This window comes from Littorina saxatilis, linkage group LG2 (genome assembly GCF_037325665.1).
Source record: "Littorina saxatilis isolate snail1 linkage group LG2, US_GU_Lsax_2.0, whole genome shotgun sequence".
Taxonomy (NCBI): domain Eukaryota; kingdom Metazoa; phylum Mollusca; class Gastropoda; order Littorinimorpha; family Littorinidae; genus Littorina; species Littorina saxatilis.
Window position 1 is genome coordinate 33741352 of NC_090246.1, and position 16722 is coordinate 33758073.

At 45.5% G+C, this 16722-nt stretch overlaps 1 protein-coding gene across 4 annotated transcripts in view; it reads left to right on the forward strand.

Annotated features, from left to right (window-relative positions):
• The first annotated feature begins 3944 nt into the window (after nucleotides 1-3944).
• LOC138958806 (uncharacterized) overlaps nucleotides 3945-16722 on the forward strand; it is a 46705-nt gene continuing 33927 nt past the window's right edge. The window contains exons 1-9 of one of the 4 annotated variants that reach the window (XM_070330098.1): nucleotides 3945-4065; nucleotides 6664-6870; nucleotides 9030-9090; nucleotides 9553-11354; nucleotides 12191-12390; nucleotides 12775-13486; nucleotides 13884-13938; nucleotides 15099-15190; nucleotides 15831-15902. In XM_070330098.1, the coding sequence (XP_070186199.1) occupies nucleotides 12281-12390; nucleotides 12775-13486; nucleotides 13884-13938; nucleotides 15099-15190; nucleotides 15831-15902 (1041 nt within the window). In that variant the 5' untranslated portion in view covers nucleotides 3945-4065; nucleotides 6664-6870; nucleotides 9030-9090; nucleotides 9553-11354; nucleotides 12191-12280. Of the gene's footprint in view, nucleotides 4066-6661; nucleotides 6871-9029; nucleotides 9091-9552; nucleotides 11355-12190; nucleotides 12391-12774; nucleotides 13487-13883; nucleotides 13939-15098; nucleotides 15191-15830; nucleotides 15903-16722 lie in introns of all 4 variants that reach the window. The other 3 variants (XM_070330099.1, XM_070330100.1, XM_070330101.1) reach the window with 3 other exon arrangements.

Here is a 16722-nt window from a genome sequence, read left to right on the forward strand (position 1 = left end):
GACTCCTCGACCGCTGAACATTTTTCAATGGAATGCGGAAGGAGTGTACAACAAAAAGCTTCCTCTCACTGAAAGACTGTATGCCGACAATATTGATGTAGCCTGTATCCAAGAAACGCACCTGAATCCGAACCACCGGTTCACCATCAGAGGATACCAAACCTGCAGACAGGACAGAGAAGGAAGACACAAAGGAGGAGTGCTGATGCTCATCAAGAACAGTATACCAGCACAAGAAATCAAAGTGGACACAAATCAGCAAGCTGAAGTCCAAGGAGTCAAAATCACAGTGGACAGCTTTGTCATTACCATCTACAACCTGTACTGCCCCCCAGACAAAGAACTTTCCTTGCAGTATCTGGAAAATCTACCAGCCGAGAACTGTTTGGTTGTTGGCGATTTCAACAGCCACTCAACTTGTTGGGGCTACGAGGAGACGGACAGAAGAGGAGAGGAAGTGGAGGACTGGCAGATCGACGCTCAAATGATACTGCTGAACGATCCAGAAGACCCACCCACCTTCTTCTCACGCAGGTGGCTGTCGACTTCCACCCCAGACCTTGCCTTCGCAACTGATGACCTCTCCAAGAAATCCACAAGAGGGATACTGAGCCAGTTAGGAGGCAGCGACCACCGGCCAGTGAAGCTGGCCATCAACTTGCAGTACAGGCCACAGAACAGTACAACGTTTCCAAGATGGAACTACAACAAGGCAGACTGGAACATATTTGCGAGCCTCACAGACCTCTACACCAGGGGCCTGAAGACAGATGACCTGAACATCAACCGGGTCACCAGGAACTTCAACCAGGCCATCCTGAAAGCAGCTTCAGAAACAATCCCACGGGGCGCACGCAAGAACTACAGGCCCTACTGGACGGAAGAGCTTCAGGAGCTTGAGGATGAAGTCAGCAGTATCAGAGAAGAAGTGGAGGAGAACCCCTCTGTTGACAACAACATCACCCTGAAAGCAGCCACTGCCAAGTACAAGAGAGCCTACCTCCAAGCAGCAAGATCAAGCTGGAGGGAGAAGACGAAGAAGCTGAACCTAGAAAGGGACGGCAACAAGCTGTGGAAGCTGACGAAAGCCATGAACGACGAAGACACAAGAGCAGCGACAATCACCATCTCGCAGGGCCAAGAGTTGCTGACAGGAAGAAAGGCTGCCAACCTTTTCATTGACAACTACGAAAAAGTCAGCAACATCACTGTACCAGAAGAAAGAAGAGCAGAGATACAGGAGGAGAGAAGAACCTCCAATGAGCATCAGCCAGAGGAACACATGAACAAGCCGTTCAACCATCAGGAGCTGGCAGATGCCATGAAAGCCTTGCATGAAAGAAAGTCGCCAGGGCCAGACAAGATCACCAACGAGATGCTTCTACATTTAGGCACAAGGGCAAAAACACAGCTACTGAAGCTCTACAACAACAGCTGGAAGACTGGCCATGTCCCGCAAGTCTGGCGAGAAGCTGATATGGTCCCGATCCACAAGAAGGGCAAAGACCGAGCAAAGGTGGACTTATACAGACCCATCAGCCTCACTACCTGCGTGGGCAAACTCATGGAACGGCTGATCAACATCAGGCTCACTTGGCATCTTGAGAAGAACAACACCTTTTCTCCAGAACAGGCCGGCTTCAGGCAACATCGCTCGACCGAGGACCAGGTGACAAACATCGCCCAGAAGATCGAAGATGGCTACCAGGACAAGAAACACACCCTGACAATCTGGATTGACATGGAGAAGGCCTTTGACAAGGTCTGGAAGGAAGGGCTGAAGCTGAAGCTCCAGAAGAGTGGCGTGGCCGGATGTATGTTCCAGTGGATATGCCAGTACTTGAACAACAGGAAAGCAAAAGTCCATGTAAGCGGGCAGTACAGCCGGAAGAAGACGCTGAAAGACGGGGTCCCACAGGGTGGAGTCCTCAGCCCCACCTTGTTCCTAGTCCTCATCAACGACATCGTCAAGGACCTCCCTCGAAATGTCCATGGAGCCATCTACGCGGACGAACTTGCACTCTGGTGCTCGGAAGAGCACATCACAACAGCAAACTACAGGATGCAAGAGGCGCTGAAAGTGCTTGAGGACTGGACAAAGAAGTGGCTCGTCAACATCAACACCAGGAAGACCACTTACACGATCTTTAGTCTGTCCCCGAAAGAACTGAAGGCCAACCTCAAGCTCTGCGGACAGACGCTGCAGGCTGACAACACCCCCACGTACCTTGGCGTGACCTTTGACAGGCGACTCACCTGGAAACAGCAGACAGAGAAAGTCGAAGCCAGAGCCAAGCTAAGGTTAGCACTAATGAAAAAGCTAACTGGCACAACGTGGGGCGCAGATGCAGCAATCCTCAAGAAGATGTACGTGGGCAGCGTCAGATCAGTACTTGAGTACGGAGTGACGGCATGGGGCACAGCAGCCAAGTCAAATTTTGACAGAGTCAGCAAGGTGCAGAACCAGGCGGCCAGAATCATCACTGGCGCCATGCGGTCAACCCCTATCCAAGAGCTGGAAAACATCATGGGCCTTGAGCCCATGGAAGACAGAAGGGACACCAAACTCCTCACCCAGGCAGCTAAATTCAAACGACTGCCAACTCACCCCATGAAAGACAGACTGTGCCAACCAACAAAAGGAAGACTGAAGAGAGGAAGCTTCATCCACCAGACGAGGGTGTTGGAAAGGAGACACCAAGATATCCTGGACCAGCAACCCAAAGATATCCCCCAATACCTTGAAAACCCAAGCTGGAGTGATGAAGGAAGACCCCAGATACGCTGCAGTATTCCTGGCGTTGGCAAGAAAGACTCCCACAGCTGTGCTGAACTGAAGTCTCTCACCATTGAACACATCCACAACTCCTACCCCCAACGCCAATGGACTCATGTATACACTGACGGATCTGCCGACCAGGCTGTCAGAAGTGGTGGTGCCGGAATCTACATAAAGTACCCAGGAGGTCGAGAAGAAGAACACATCTTCCTTGCTACCGGCCTCTACTCCTCCAACTTCAAGGCTGAAGCAGTAGCGCTCCAGACAGGTGCAGCCCACATTGAGCACAGTCCACTCTCCTCCAACAACGTTGTGTTCTTCAGCGACGCAAAGTCAGTCCTGCAGGCCTTAGACACTGCCAGAGACAAAGAACTGAATGACCTGTCATCCGCCTTGACCTCCCTGTGCAGAGCCCACACAGTCGTGCTGCAATGGGTCCCTTCTCACTGCAACATACTAGGCAACAAAGCCGCAGATACTCTGGCAAAGGAGGGCACTACGAAGGACCAGAATGACAGATCAACCACCTTCAAAGAAGCCAAGACCATCATCAACGCCAAGCAACACAAAAAGTGGTTGCAGCAGCACCCACACTACAACAAAAACGACGCTTTTCACCTGCTCACAAGGTCTGAGCAGGTCCTCATATTCAGGCTGCGGACAGGCCACAACCGAATGAACCACCACCTTTTCAACAAGTTCAGAATTGGCCAGTCAGACCAGTGCCCTTGTGAAACAGGCAGCATGACAACGGAACACCTGCTGCAGACTTGCCCACTACACGATGGCCTCAGAAGCCAGATCTGGGCGGAGGCTCTATGGCAGTCTGGACGACCTACAGCGCACAGCAACATTTGCGCGGAGAACCGGCGTTTCCATCTGAGTGATCGACAAGAAGAAGAAGAAGAAGAAGACTCTTGTCAGGATATATTTGGCGTCGTGGCTTAGCCAAGAGCCCCTTTTACTGGCAAAGCGCGGCAAAGCAAGTAGCACGCTACTGACCGGCTTTCATCTGCCATCGCGACGAACAACTGAATTGAAAATCATGACAGAGTTATTTCCGAACATTGTCTATAATTCCCTTGAACCACATGGCCGGACTCTTTTTAGACCACATAGGCTGGATTGTCTTGATCCGTATCACATAGACGGACCCCATCTTGACCATACCATTCTGTCTTTGCAGCAAGAGGCTACATCACAGTACTCACTTCTGGTGGCCAAACTCGATCAGGCGCAACATAGATTGTCTGAAGCACCTTTGTCTGAAACACCTTTAGGCCAAGGTAAGTTACGTTCATTGTCATTTTTATATTTAGTCAAGTTTTGACTAAATATTTTAATGTAGAGGGGGGAATCGAGACGAGGGTCGTGGTGTATGTGTGTGTGTGTGTGTCTGTCTGTCTGTCTGTCTGTGTGTGTGTGTAGAGCGATTCAGACTAAACTACTGGACCGATCTTTATGAAATTTGACATGAGAGTTTCTGGGTATGATATCCCCGGACGTTTTTTTCTTTTTTTCGATAAATGTCTTTGATGACGTCATATCCGGCTTTTTGTAAAAGTTGAGGCGGCACTGTCACACCCTCATTTTTCAATCAAATTGATTGAAATTTTGGCAAAGCAATCTTCGACGAAGCCCGGGGTTTGGTATTGCATTTCAGCTTGGTGGCTTAAAAACTAATGAGTGAGTTTGGTCATTAAAACTCGGAAATTTCTAATTAAAATTATTTTTTTTTAAACGATCCAAAAACAATTTCATCTTATTCTTCGTCATTTTCTGATTCCAAAAACATATACATATGTTATATTTGGATTAAAAACAGGCTCTGAAAATTAAAAATATAAAAATTATGATCAAAATTAAATTTTCGAAATCAATTTAAAAATACTTTCATCTTATTCCTTGTCGGTTCCTGATTCCAAAAACATATAGATATGATATGTTTGGATTGAAAACACGCTCAGAAAGTTAAAACGAAGAGAGGTACAGAAAAGCGTGCTATCCTTCTCAGCGCAACTACTACCCAGCTCTTCTTGTCAATTTCACTGCCTTTGCCATGAGCAGTGGACTGACGATGCTACGAGTATAGTACGGTCTTGCTGCGTTGCATTGCGTTCAGTTTCATTCTGTGAGTTCGACAGCTACTTGACTAAATGTTGTATTTTCGCCTTACGCGACTTATTACTTCATCTTCACGTGTTGCTGGGAATTGCCTGTCCCTTCTTAGACCACATGTTTGCGCTTAAAGATACACATTGGGCGGAAATATGACGACAGTTTCTAATGATAGTAGTTATCTGGATCCGACAAGTTATTACTTTTGTTTAAAGTTATTCACCGGATATTTTTGATACACTGAGCCTAGAGAATTTACAGTCTTAAATAATTATGAAACTTGCAGGGGGATGTCGGTAATACGTACGCCACTACCTTGTGTGCGTGTCTTGGGGAAACAAACAACCCTGATGCGCTCTTGTTTTTCTGGAGAAATAAAGAATATCCTTTTAGTATTTTTCATGAATATGAGACAATCTACAAATTGTACTAACTGAAGCCCTACACCCGGTATCGTTTGTGAATACCTTTCAAGTTCAATAAATAGATTCATGTCGATGATAAGTTACATTTTTCGACTCCATAAACTTAAAGGTGGTCGTCTACATTTTTGCTTTTTTTCAATAATCGTATGGTTAGATATCGCTAAAAAGTTATGTCAGATGATGAATGAACCATGGGGAAAAAAAGTTATAAAAAAAATATGTAAAAAAAGATTTTATTTATAGGTAGCGTGACTCACGCTTCCAATATTTTGTTTTCTGTTTGCTGAGAACATGTGCTTTGCCTAAAAATACTGACCAATCAAATTCATGTCACTTTGCTTATAGCCACACCCAAACAAGTGCAGCAACAGTTTAACACTGGAGCGCTGTACACGCTTTTTTTAAACGCACGAAATGCACGGGATTTGAGAGGAGTTTTGCGCTTGGCATTTTCCAAATAAGGATATCCTACTATGAGTACTACGCGGGAATACTACAATGAATTTGCAAAACATATGTGATCTTGCTTCGCCAGAACAAGAGCTTTTAGCTTGTCTTCTGTTACTATGTGGGGAACTAATGATTTTATCTCAAGAGTAGGGGGCCCGGGTAGCTCAGGTGGTAGAGCACTGGACTTGTGATCGTAAGGTCGCAGGTTCGAATCCGGGCCGGGACGGAATGCGGGACGGACACGGGTCAACTTTATGTGCAGGCCCAGAGACGGTATCCATCTCCCACCCCCGTGTCAAGACAGTGGCACGTTAAAGACCACTGTCATTCTGCTATAAGTGCAAATGGCTGATACCACCTAAACACGCATAGACTTGTGTATCTCATCTCTAGGTGGTGGGTTCAAGTGCTAGTCTTTCGGATGAGACGAAAAACCGAGGTCCCTTCGTGTACACTACATTGGGGTGTGCACGTTAAAGATCCCACGATTGACAAAAGGGTCTTTCCTGGAAAAATTGTATAGGCATAGATAAAAATGTCCACCAAATACCCGTTTGACTTGGAATAATAGGCCGTGAAAGGTGAATGTTCGCCTAATAGGATTGAAGTTTGCTGGTCGATGTGAATGCGTTATATATTGTGTGTAAAAAATGTCTGTTTGTCTGTCTGTCTGTAAAAAATTCCATTTCAAACAGCAGAAATTAATATGTAAAGCGCTGAGAGCACAGTTGTGGTTCGCGCTATATAAGCTCCCCATAATAATAATAATAATAATAATAATAATAATAATAATAATAATAATAATAATAAAGTCGGGTTAAAACCCGGCAACATGCCCCTAATGGCTTTGCCGTGAGAGCGTAAAACTTGAATTTCTCTCTATCTCAAGAGTTTTCGGAAGGGGCAGCACAAGTGGAAGTACAAGAGGAAGAACAAAATATCAAAAGAGAAGAAGAAAAAAGGATGAAAAAAGAAGAAAAAAGAATCAGAAAAGAAGAAAAAAGGATGAAAAAAAGAGAAGAAAATATCAAAAAAGAAGAAGAAATGATCAACAATCCTGAGAAAGTTGTCATGCTCAAGAAAAAGCTACCTGACAAGGTGAATATTGAACACTGTGTATATGTGTGTGTGTGTGTGTGTGTTTGTTTGTGTGTGTGTGTGTGTGTGTGTGTGTGTGTGTGTGTGTGTGTGTGTGTGTGTGTTTGCGCCGCTGCCCTCCTCCATCCCTCTCTGTCTGTCTGTCTGTCTGTCTGTCTGTCTGTCTCTCTCTCTCTCTCTCTCTCTCTCTCTCTCTCTCTCTCTCTCTCTCGCAGTTCCCACCCCTCGCCCTCTCTTTCTGTCTTTTTCTTTCTGTCTTTCTCTTTCTGTCTCACTGTCTCACTGTCTCTCTGTCTGTCTGTTTCTCTCTCTCTCTCTCTCTCTCTCTCTCTCTCTCTCTCTCTCTCTCTCTCTCTCTCTCTCTCTCTCTCTGTCTCTCTCGCAGTCCCCACCCCTCGCTCTCTCTTTCTGTCTTTTTCTTTCTGTCTTTCTCTTTCTGTCTTACTGTCTCACTGTCTCTCTGTCCGTCTGTTTCTCTCTCTCTCTCTCTCTCTCTCTCTCTCTCTCTCTCTCTCTCTCTCTCTCTCTCTCTCTCTCTCTCTCTCTCTCGCAGTCCCCACCCCTCGCTCTCTCTTTCTGTCTTTTTCTTTCTGTCTTTCTCTTTCTGTCTCACTGTCTCACTGTCTCTCTGTCCGTCTGTTTCTCTCTCTCTCTCTCTCTCTCTCTCTCTCTCTCTCTCTCTCTCTCTCTCTCTCTCTCTCTCTCTCTCTCTCTCTCGCTCCTCTCTCCTCTCTCTATCTCGACCTATCTCTATCTCGACCTATCTCTATGTATCTCACTCGCAGTCCTCCCCCCCTCGCTATCTCTTTCTTTTGTTCTTTCTGTCTCACTGTCTCTCTGTCCGTCTTTCTCTCTCTCTCTCTCTCTCTCTCTCTCTCTCTCTCTCTCTCTCTCTCTCTCTCTCTCTCTCTGTCTCTGTCTGTCTGTCTGTCTCTCTCTCTCTCTCTCTCTCTCTCTCTCTCTCTCTCTCTCTCTCATTATTTCTCTATTTCTCTCGCTTCTTGCCTTTGCTCCATGTGCGTCTGACCGTGATTGTGTGCTGTATCCACGTAGCTTCTCTTTCAGCTCATCGGACTGAAAAGTATTGTGAACATTCAAAAGCTATCAAAAAAGATTGTTGTTAACGATACTTTTTTGTCCCTGTGTGAACTGTCCTGTTTCACGATCACAACTCTTTCCAGGGTTTTTCGTGCGTTAAGATCATCCTTCCACTTAGACTTATACAAAAAAATCAACATCAACGAAACAAAAATTGGTTGCTGTCTCTGCAGAGGGGACATTGTTTAGCTGAATTAATTTTTCAGGCTGACATAGGTTTCACTTAATGAAATAATGTAAACCCAAACATTTCCTATTTTGACATAGAACGGCTGGTTTCTAGAATTGTTCTAATCGTAACTACTACTCTTGTGAACATTGTTCTGATCAGTATCTCAGATCTGCCCAGGGTGTTCACATGGGAAAAGACCATCACAGACTCTATACTTGGACACATATATCACAAATTAACATCCTGACTGTTTCCTGTGCAGACTTTGAAAATTGTGATATGAATTGATTTCACAGATTGTACACTACATTGGGGTGTGCACGTTAAAGATCCCACGATTGACAAAAGGGTCTTTCCGGGCAAAATTGTATAGGCATAGATAAAAATGTCCACAAAAATACCCGTGTGACTTGGAATAATAGGCCGTGAAAAGTAGGATATGCGCCGAAATGGCTGCGACCTGCTGGCCGCTGTGAATGCGTGATGTATTGTGTAAACAAGAAAAAAATCCATCTCACACGGCATAAATAAATCCCTGCGCCTTGAATATGTGCGCGATATAAATTGCATAAAAAAATTTAAAAAAAATTAAAAAAATTAAAAATCCCTGCGCTTAGAACTGTACCCACGGAATACGCGCGATATAAGCCTCATTATTGATTGATTGATTGAGTGTCCGTTAAGTGTCTGTTAAGAAATGATTTCACAAAAATTCCCATTCTACACAGAAAGCACACCGGCTGTTGATTTGTGGAGTGTGCCCAAGTGGAGCGATGGCCTGATCCCATGTAAAAGCCTGGCCAGAGCTGCGAGGGTCAGTCGGGTCGTTAACACACCTCTAATATGGTCTGTGGCCTGCAGAAATAATTACGCTTCTCGGTTGTCACAGAGAATCCGTTCAACCTTGGAGAAGGAGGCAGAACGAGTGGAAGCGATTGTTGATGAACTAGGTAAGTGGCTTTGTGTGATCGCAAAAACTGCATGTGTTTGGTTTTGACAATTCAGTGAAGATGCGTATGTGTTTGACTGAAGTATTACTATATTTACGTCATAAATACGGCTTCTATGGTTGTGTGTGTGTGTGTGTGTGTGTGTGTGTGTGTGTGTGTGTGTGTGTGTGTGTGTGTGTGTTTGCTGGTGTGTGTGTGTGCTGGTGCTTTTGCGCGAGTGTGTGTGTGTGTACGTGCGCGTGTGTGTGTGTGTGTGTGTTTGTGTGCCTGTTTTATTCTCTATATTTTGTGTGTATTTGTGTTTCCTTCCATGCCCTTGTGCATACGCTTCCGATGTATGAGTGTCTCTCTCTCTCTGTTCATGCTTTTGTACGCGCGACCTGACAAAAAAATCATCTGTCACATGTTATCTTCTTTTTTCCTCATTCCACTCTGACAACATTCACTGTCACAACGAAAAAGGCTCGGCAAATCAGCTTGCCACAGGCAGCTCTTCGCCAACGATCAACACGAGAAGAGCGACCAGCCCTTCAAGCAGAAAGGTGGAGCTCCTGATCGAAGGCACTAGAAAGATGCCTCCCCGGACCTTATCGCTTTCATCATCGACAGACCTTGAAGACTACGAATGCTCGTCTTCAGGGTTTCGCAGGGGCTCGCATGACATTCAGCAGGTCAGCAAACCGGACGCGAAAGAAGACAGCGATCTCACAGAGGTGGGTCCGCTGCACCCGATGGTATCCGTGCCCGAAACCAGCGAGCCGCCGGTTTCACCCTTCAATTCGCCGCGAGAGTTGAGTCGACAAGATACGATAAACGAAGATACAAAACCAGAGACAGAAACAACCTCTGAGACAGGTACAAAAGAAAGACAGGCGACAACAGAAAGACCAGCGTCTGCTCAGTTTGAAGGCGAAATAAGGACTCAAGAAGACACCGGGTTGAAAACGAAAGCTGGAAGAGAAGACAGCCACAGCGGAAAGTCGAGGCCCAAGAACAAGAAAGCTGGAAAAGAAGACAACGACAACGGAAAGTCGAGGTGTCTAGAAACGGCTTCCAAGGCTGTCACCAAGAGAGAAAGGGGTAGACCGTTAAGCTCTGGATTGAGAGCGAAAGACAAACGACCGTCAAGCTCTAGATCGAGAACGAAAGACACACACGCACCACAGCAAGCACACGCCGCTGCACTCACTCATAATAGGGAAAAAAGACTGTCGAACGCCGAATCGAGAGCGAAAGACACACACGCACCACAACAAGCACATGCCGCTGCCCTCACTCATGATAGGGAAAGAAGACTGTCGAGCACCAAATCGAGACAGAGAGTCACATCTGCGCCACGAAAATCACAAACCGCTGATCTCATTAAAGAATTGGAAACATCGTCGAGCGCCGGATCGAGTCGGAGCGACACATCTGCGCCACGAAAAGCACGAAAAGCACAAACCGCTACCCTCACTAAAGAAGGAAAAGCAACGTCGAGCTCCGAATCACTATGTAGACACAAACCCGAGCCACCAGAAGCACAAACCGCTGCCCGGGAAGAGAAAGCATCGTCGAGCGGCGGTTTGAGACAGAGCGACAAATCCGCGCCTCCAGAAATCAAAATCGTAGTCCACAATTAAGAAGGGAAAGCAGAACCGAGCGCCGGATCGAGTCGGAGCGACACATCTGCGCCACGAAAAGCACAAACCGCTGCCCTCACTAAAGAAGGAAAAGCAACGTCGAGCTCCGAATCACTATGTAGAGACAAACCCGAGCCACCAGGAGCACAAACCGCTGCCCGGGAAGAGAAAGCATCGTCGAGCGGCGGTTCGAGACAGAGCGACAAATCCGCGCCTCGAGAAATCAAAATCGCAGTCCTCAGTGAAGGAGGGAAAGCAGAACCGGGCGCCGAATCGAGACAGAGGTACAATTCTGCGCCTGAAGAAAACCAAACCGCTGTCCTCGGTAAAGAAAGGAAAGCACCGTCGAGCGCCGAACCGAGGCGGGGCGACAAATCCGCGCCACGGGAACCCCTTCCTAGCCCACGGCAAACTAGCTTTGTAACCAAGAAAGTCTCGTCTGAGGACCAAGGGGGTTTGGTGTCAGCGAAGGGGTCTGGCTCGCTTGGGGATCAATCGTCTTGGCACGGGTTGCTCCAGACAAGCAAACCAAGCAAGGCCCCGGTCTCCGTGCGTCCTGCACACCCCGACGAGGCGAAGAGAATCGAGGAGCTGAAAAGCTTCACGCTTGCTAGTGTACCACTGGCACTGCAGATTAAGGAGGTAATTGTGCTCTGTGGAACACCCATTTTCAAATCTCCAGAAACCTGAGAAAATTAGGTCTTAAAATGGAGGGAGTCTTAAAGCCAGGGGTCTTGAAAAGGGAGTGGTGGGGTGGGGTGATTGGGGGTTTAGTGGAGAACACGAAATATGGCAGTCATTCATTTGTGGAGGTAAATTTATGGACATCATTGGAAGAAAAGTTCCAAAGAGTGGAAAAAACCCGTGCAAGGGCAATCAAACATTTACGTTTTTACAGAGTCATTCTAAAATATTAGCACACACACACACACACACACACACACACACACACACACACACACACACACACACACACACACACACACAACCGCGCGCGCTCACCCTTATTTGATTTTTTGTTGTTTTTCTAGCTTCAGCCCTCCTTGAACTTACAAAAAAGTTAAACTTTAAAAAAAAAAGGATATTACTTTTGCAATGGATAGTCTAACTTTTAAGCCAACAAGTATACTTCTCACATTCTCTCTCTCTCTCTCGCTCTCTCTCTCTCTCTGTCTCTTATTCTCTCTTTCTCTCTAACTCTCGCTCTCTCGCTCTCTCTCTCTCTCTCTCTCTCTCTCTCTCACTCTTTCTCTCTAACTCTCTCTCTTCTCTATCTCTCTCTCTTTCTCTCTATCTCTCTCTCTTTCTCTCTATCTCTCTCTCTCTATCTCTCTTTCTCTTCCCCCCCTTTCTCCCCCCCCCCTCTCTCTCTCTCTCTCTCTCTCTCTCTCTCTCTCTCTCTCTCTCTCTCTCTCTCTCTCTCTCTCTCTCTCTCTTGTTTGCTTTGTGTCTTTTCATTCTGTATCGACTCTTGACAGGGTACCCAGGTGAAACAGGCAGGTCCTTGTGGAGTGAGTCAAGGGCAGGGAAAAGGTGTCACTGGCCCATTGCGTAACGTAACAACGGCCATGCGTGGTAAACCTGTTCCAAACCTGTCCTTCTCTGTTGGTTCATATTTTAACAAAGACAAAACTACTGCCGAGAAAATGGACACAATAAAAGAGAAAATGAAAGCAACGTGAGTCTTTTTCTTTCTATTGTTCTTGTTCTCTTGTTCTTGTTCTTGTTTCTGTTCTTGTTCTTGTTGTTTTAGGAGGTGGGGTGGGGGGGGGGGGGGGGTAAACAAAATGCATGTGTGAGTGTGTCGGAGACAAACTATAGCCGAAGAAAAAGAGAAAACAAAAAGTGTGAGTTTTATCGGCGTAAAGTGTGCTTGTTGGATTGCTTCAGTGTCGAATATAGCAGTGTGTAATATTACGAGCGCACAGCAGTTGCTCATGACATTGATGAGTGTAGGTCTTTCCCCTCCGGCCCCCCAAATGACCATTTGCCGGTTCATGAATACGGAACCTTGCGACAAAAATTTGATTGTCAACTGTTTTGTTGGTTTATCATCTTCTAGAGAAAGAAAACACTCAGACAATAAAACAGAAGAAGACCTAGTTTCCGGGTCCTGCTTCACCAAGTACAAGCGCGTCGTAAAAATTGCTGTCAGACCCAAACCGAGAAAGTACGACCCCAGAGAAGGGATAGGATCTGCCAAGAAAAAAACCACCACGCCCAGGGAGCGGCTGTTGATATTAGAAGGCCAGGACATTGAAAAGCAGGACGATGTAGCAATAGGCCTAACAGCAGCGACACTTGAAAAGATGATTTTAAAACGTGATGAAAGAATTAAAACACAACAGATATTGCACGCGGACCCAGCAGCAGCGGTAGTATCTTCAGCCCAGATGAAGGTTGACAAAGATTCGAGTCTGAGCGAGCCCCTGGTCAGAGGCCTTTCAGGGGAAGAGGGCCAAACGGGAAATGACGTCCGTGCTGAAGTGGCCCAAAGCTTGCTGTCCCAGATAACCAACGCTCCTGAGGAAGTTTTTACCACCGACCTGCAAGAACCCATGGACGAAACAACAGCCGACTCTAGGAAAGAAATCATTGATGAGCGAGCCAAAGACGTTCCCATCGAAACCCAGGTGGTTGCACTGCAGGACAGCGTGGAGAAGGGCCTGAGGAATTTCATGGACATGCGAGACAACACTGTCACCGAACTGAAGAAGAAAAACCTCACCGACCACGCCGAGGTTTTGGAGGGTCTGGTTGACTGTGATATGACGGTGAGTGAATCCTTTGTCAGGTTCGTGCCAGGGTCAAAAGAGAACAAAAGCCACAGCAAATAATCATCCAAAACGAACGAATAAACAAACAAACCCATGCGAATTGTGTTTTTTACGACTGACTTACATCTTTCACACGTAAAACCGTAACACTTGACACAGGTAATGGTTTCAGTAAAGGGGGTAATATGTTTTGGCTTTGTTCGTGTTACTGTAACATTTGGACTATTAGTACCTTTGCTTGTATGGTTACGTTTCTTTGTGTGTTTGTTTTTTCAAGCTCATTTCGTAAAACGATGTTCTGTTCTACGGAACGCATCCGGGGAGTGCAAAGGCTGAAGCCCCGGCCGTGTCGTTTTATTCCTGTTTGTATAATTAAAATAAAACTCCATTGCAGCATTGCGAGAAAGTGGACGACGTTCTTGATGATATACACGGACGTGTTCGACCAAGTAAGTGAATCGCCATGTATGAACGTGTCTGAGTGTTGTAGACAAGCGCGTTAAAGGAAAATGCCTTCTTGTGTTAACAGTCGTTGACAAGTGATAACCATCTAATTTATAGGCCCAGGCATTTACACGGGATAAGAGCATCCTTCAAGGATAAGAGCATCCTTCAACTTTCACACATACCAAGAATCAACAGCATGCCTTCATTCTGTGAAGCATTGTGATTTTGTGTTTTATTTTTTTGTGTTTTTGTTGGCAGGTGTCAGTTTTGTTCAACCCAAAAAATCCTACTCAGCACAGAATATAAAGTAAGAAGTCAGACTACATGATTCTCGTGTGTCATGTGTGCTCATATCCTAGTTAATTGCCTGGGCGGATCACTGTTGAGTTACGAGATGGTTTGCATGCGAAAGAAGGTATCTGTCAAGAGAGTGTGTGTGTGTGTGCGTACGTGTGTGTGTGTGTGTGTGTGTGCGTACGTGTGTTTGTGTGTGTGTGCCAGTGTGTGTGTGTGTGCGTACGTGTGTGTGTGTGTGTGTGTGTGTGTGTGTGTGCGTACGTGTGTGTGTGTGTGTGCGTACGTGTGTGTGTGTGTGTGTTTTAATACAATGAAATCTCCGTTAAAATTGTAAGTAAAATTGTAAGTATCACAACAGAAGGAGTCTTGGAATGGAGGTAAATGTACAGACTTTATACAGAGAAAATCTTTGGACACAAGGTATAAGTCAGATAGGGGATTAAAGTTTCACTAGTGGTGTATTAACATGAGAGAACAAGGGGAGTGATCACTTGACAACCGCACTCATTCGAGAAATCTGCTAAAAACTCTCCTCTCCTCTTGGTTTAAACAAGATTCTATTCTAAAAACATGGGGTCATGTAGACACAATTCATTAAAAATGTTTGCCTTTCCTTCATTATCATAATAAGGTGTACCGTTATACTCAATAGGTGGTATTTCATCAGAACCAATTCCTTTATTATCCATAAACCTTATGACAATTTTTCTCTCCTCCTCTTCCACGGTGTTCATTGATAAAACCCATCACGCACTATAAGGGCGGGGTGATTTGAATTCACACGAAAGTGTGTATGTTTTTGTGTGTTTGTTTGCCGAACATGCAGGTAACCGATAGCTGACAATTGGGATTCTTTGCTTTCCAGCTTTTGACGACTTCCAGGATGTTGTGTCCAACGCTCTCAGACAACTGAAGGAAAAGGAAGAACAGACTCGTTTATTGGATTCTACGTTAAAGGTAGCGCTAGAGTGACAATTGTTACACGACAGAAGGTTTAGGTATTATCCGTTTTTGTGTCTGCGAAGACTGAGGATTGTGCAGGGGTGCCAATTTTCCTGATTTCAAATATTGACTTAATTCTGCTTTGAGCGCTCCACTAAGAACAGTTTATTAATTACTGACTTTCAGGCATAGGTATGTGTCAGAATTTTCCGCTTGTAATGTTTGTTCAGGTTTGGGCCTCCGAGGATTTTCAGTTTCAGATTTGGACACAATGTGAATTTGGAAACTCCAGTTAGTCAGTAAACCTACAGGAAGATCATAGGAAAAGTTCGCAGTCATCTCAGTGTGAGTTTACTTTCGTGGTTGCACAAAGGTACTTACAAGGCCCGAAACGGATAATGTGTTAAAAGAAAACGACATCTGAATAAAAACAATAATAATGATATTAGTAATAAAAACAATAATAATAATAATAATAATAGTAATAATACATGCAACAATTTTAACAGAAAAAAACCTGAATGATATCAAGCCAGAAATGTGACCCGCTTCTGCAAAAGCAACTATTTCGGTATGAGGTCTGGTTTGCTGTTATGACCTACTATTGTAACGAATTCCAATATTAGAAGACGTCGTACCATTGTCTGTCTGAAAGAACGGTGTTTTGGAGGGAATGCCGTCTGGTCTAACGAACTGGAGTCAGGCGAATGAAGGTTTCAAGAACAAGGTATAGTAAAGCTTGATCTTTTTTCCGTGTTTATTATAACAAGCCCATCCCTCCCTTACCCCTGTCACGATTTAGTGACATGGATCGAGAAAGTGTCACTCTGTGGGCATGGGGTGCCTTTCTCGAATTGCGACAGAAAGCGCCTGTGCATTCTGTCAACGGCTGGGGTTTTAGCTGACCGAGCATAGCCGAAACACGGGGATTTCGTGTTGCAAGGGTTTCACGTGGGTGATTTCTGCTGTCAGGGCAAAACTGACGGTAACTGAACTGGGTACGTGACAGGGTGAGTCACGTGATATTGTCAAGGTTGTCTGTTTGAGACATGTAACGGCACACTCGAAACTCAGCAGCGAGAGAGAAGCGTCGGTGTCTTATTTCCTACGAGTTTGAAGGACTTCAACATGTTAACTACTTCACTGTATATCAACGTGCCGTTCTGCTTGTACAGTAGGGCTTCTAGGAACTTCAAGTAGAGACCACCTTCTCACTATTTACATGCTGTCTGACGGACGAGGCGTCAGGTTTCTTCGCTGAGCGGGGGAGGATTTCCAACGCATAAAGTATTCAGCGCAAGAGCGGGATGGCGGTATTTTCGTTGACGAACGGAAGCCATTCAAAAGGGAGCGGATTCGCTTAAAAGCGAGCTACCTACATTAGGCAGTTGAGGTAATAAATCGTTATTTAACGGTGTTAACGAGTCTGTGTTTGTGGAATGAAATACTCTCTGTTGTTCTTTCCAGGTTAGCGCATAATTTGCTCTTTGTGACTTTCTTTCTTTCTTTATTAGGTGTTTAACGTCGTTTTCAACCACGAAGGTTAT